Source organism: Juglans regia, chromosome 1 (genome assembly GCF_001411555.2).
Source record: "Juglans regia cultivar Chandler chromosome 1, Walnut 2.0, whole genome shotgun sequence".
In the NCBI taxonomy this organism is placed as follows: domain Eukaryota; kingdom Viridiplantae; phylum Streptophyta; class Magnoliopsida; order Fagales; family Juglandaceae; genus Juglans; species Juglans regia.
Window position 1 is genome coordinate 17649566 of NC_049901.1, and position 3070 is coordinate 17652635.

Sequence of the window (3070 nt, forward strand, 5' to 3'; positions counted from 1 at the left end):
TCTTACAGAACCATCTCATATAATAGGTGTGGTATCAAGTAATTTATAAAGCATGTTTAGTGCAAGTTCAACTGCATTGCAACTCAAGTATGTAGGTATCAAAAGACCTGGTCCCCATACAGCTCTTAAAAGGAGATAGGTTCATCAATCACTAGAGCTGTCACTTATAGGCAATCAAGGCACAGAAAAATAAGAAAATCAGTTTTTCAGGTATTACTAAGAGATAGTAAAAGGATCTAGTTTATGCTAAAATCAGTTAAATTATCAAAAAGGTAGTAACTAAAGGGGAATCCAGGCATACTATATCTGCAGTTATCAACAGTGTTGAATGAGCCTCCACCTCAAATTGAGCGGTACTTTTGAGCCTGGATACAATGGCATCTGCCTAAGAAGAAAATCAGAATAAGAAGGTTTAATGAAAATTATCATCATACAAGTATATAACACAAATAATGTACCCAAAATCACAGAAAGATGGGGAACAAATGACATTCCCATGATAATTTATGGGGGCTGAAAACTTTAATATATGTAAACGAAATTATAGGGAAAGGAGTTCAAATTATACAACCACAGGGTAACTACACACAGATGCATACAATTGACATTGAGCTCCAATTCCTAGAGGTTCCACAACTAGAGAGAGCTAACAATTAAATATGCCTTCACTTCAGCTAGAGCCATTACCAAATCCACTAGATTTTCCCTCCTAATAACTTTCTCATCTATGTTTGCACTCTAATTCACAAGCCTGGTTAATTCCTGATGAGCTGAAGCATTACCCATAAAATACAAATTTCACCCAATCCAAATCAGACATTCAAACTTCAACACCAAATTTTGAGTATGAAAAACACAATCAAACCCCAACTAACCAATTTAGAAATTTAACAAGAAGAACATAGATTTAGACCCAAAATACATATAATATACTTTTACTGGAATGTAAACGATGATCTTATGGCGGAGAGTTGACGAAGGAGAGGAAGAAGCTGAATTAGAGGGAGCTGGGAGCTCCTTCATCTCTATGTCTTGGGTCATGTTCGACGAAAATGGACCTTGAACTAGGCTAGAGATAGGGTTTTGTCTACTTGTTCAACACTCCAAGTCGAGAAGAGATGGCAGATAGAAATGGGGAAGGAAAGGAATGAGATTAAAAGAAAAATGCTAAAACGGATTCATGGGTTGTTGGGAGGGAAGAAAGGGAGAAGAAGAGAAAGAGTCTGGGAGAAGAAATAGAATCACGGGCAAAAAGGGGGAAGACGGTTGGAGGAAGGATTTTGTAATAAAATAATATGATAGGTTGTGAATAGTGAGTCTTCAAATGAAAATAAATATACTGCAGCTAAAAGTTAAAACTTTATGGTTTACTGAATTCAATACCAGCGTTTTAACCCCAAACTTCTTCAAATTTTAAAGATCCATTCATTTTAAAGAGACAGATGACAATGCTCTTATGGTGGCAGAACTACGGGTGGTTGTTAGTTTATTGTCTAAAATCTTTGCACTCTACATCCAAAAATATTCTTGGGTTCCACCATCTTTATAACACTATTGTTTTTAATGGAATTCATAATAGGTTTGGAGGTAAGATGAGATACAAAATTTTCATTTCATCTCATCTCATCATTATACATTTTTCAAATTCACATACAACATATAATAAACAATTCAACTTTTTCAAATCTCAATTCATATTTTTCAAATCTTAAAATAATAATAATATTAAAATATAATATTTTAAACTCTAAAACAAAACACAAACCCATGGACCCACCCCTTTCTATGCCGTCCACTCTTCTCCCATTAGCCCAAATCTTTCCCTCCATAACACACCTATAGAAAACCAAGAAACCATGGTTATAAACCTCTCGTCCTATCCGCGATCTTCTTCCTGTACGCTCATCAGATTAACCAGTTCAAAGCTACCTATCTCAGGATTTTTGCTAATGCCCAAAACCTAGTATCCAAATTCTCCTTTTTCTTTTTGCTATTCATTTTCTCCATCACGACTCGCTTTGAATTTCACGAACCAATTTTTCTTGGAAAAGAGTAGAAACCCACTTGGAAAAATACCTGATTTTAGGTCTTGGGCAATCTCTGGGTTGGATGTTGGAGACTTTGAGAATGCTCAGTTTGTTTTGGAGTCAGCTGCAGTCTTATCAGCCATAATCATTGTTCATGAGAGTGGTCACTTCCTTGCTGCTTATCTCCAAGGAATCCACCTAAGTAAATTTCCTGTTGGGTTTGGTCCCATTTTAGCTAAATTCAATGCAAACAATGTAGAATACTCCATAAGAGCTTTTCCTCTAGGTGGCTTTGTGGGGTTCCCTGATAATGGTCCAGAGAGTGGTATTCCAGTCAAAGATGAAAATTTGCTCAAGAACAGGCCGGTATTCGATAGGGTAATTGTGATTTCAGCTGGTGTTGTTGCCAATATAATCTTTGCATATGTGATAATCTTTATCCAAGTATTTTCATTTGGTTTGCCTGTACGAGAGGCCTTCCCTGGGGTGCTTGTAACACCCCGAACCCAGAAGGGTCAGAGAATTACTACCTGTCACTTACAAACTTGACTCTCCAAGCACTAAAAACTCCAAGGACTTCATAATTAGCACACAAACTCATATTTTCCAAATAACCATAATACAAACTCCGTAAGCCATCATTACAAAAACATAAATCAAAGGGGGTCCACAATCTCCCGATAATTTCAACAAAATAAAATGATACATTTTTAGGTCTCAAATAGGTCCAAACAACACAAAGTACTTCAATAACTCAAGTTAAACCCTTCTACTAACAATGGTACTCTTAGGTACCCAACCTTCCATCCTTATCTAGCGAAGCTTTAATTTCTATTCCTGACCCCCAGCTGGGTAATCAATGTTATCTGAACATATATGAAGATAAGGGGGTGAGTTATCCATAACTCAGTAAACAGATAACATATACTAGTATGTAAACATGAGCCATTTTTAGAAAGTTTTGTATGCAGAAACAAAACATTTCATTTTCCATATGCACATCTCAAAACGTGTTATCAGAAAAATTAGAGCGACTATTAAAT

The 3070-nt window shown here is 36.1% G+C and overlaps 1 protein-coding gene across 1 annotated transcript; it reads left to right on the plus strand.

Moving 5' to 3' along the window:
* Positions 1–1180: 1180 nt before the first annotated feature.
* LOC108982147 (membrane metalloprotease ARASP, chloroplastic-like) lies at positions 1181–2576 on the plus strand. Its single transcript, XM_035690040.1, has 2 exons — positions 1181–1282; positions 2052–2576. The coding sequence occupies exons 1-2, from the start codon at positions 1181–1183 to the stop codon at positions 2574–2576; spliced, it is 627 nt and encodes a 208-aa protein (XP_035545933.1).
* The last annotated feature ends 494 nt before the right edge of the window (positions 2577–3070 follow it).

Coding starts and splice junctions, on each gene's coding strand:
- LOC108982147 (XM_035690040.1), top strand. CDS start 1,181: ATGGGTTGTTGGGAGGGAAGAAAGGGAGAAGAAGAGAAAGAGTCTGGG. Junction 1,283..2,051: donor ACGGTTGGAGGAAGGATTTT/GTAATAAAATAA, acceptor TTCTTGGAAAAG/AGTAGAAACCCACTTGGAAA.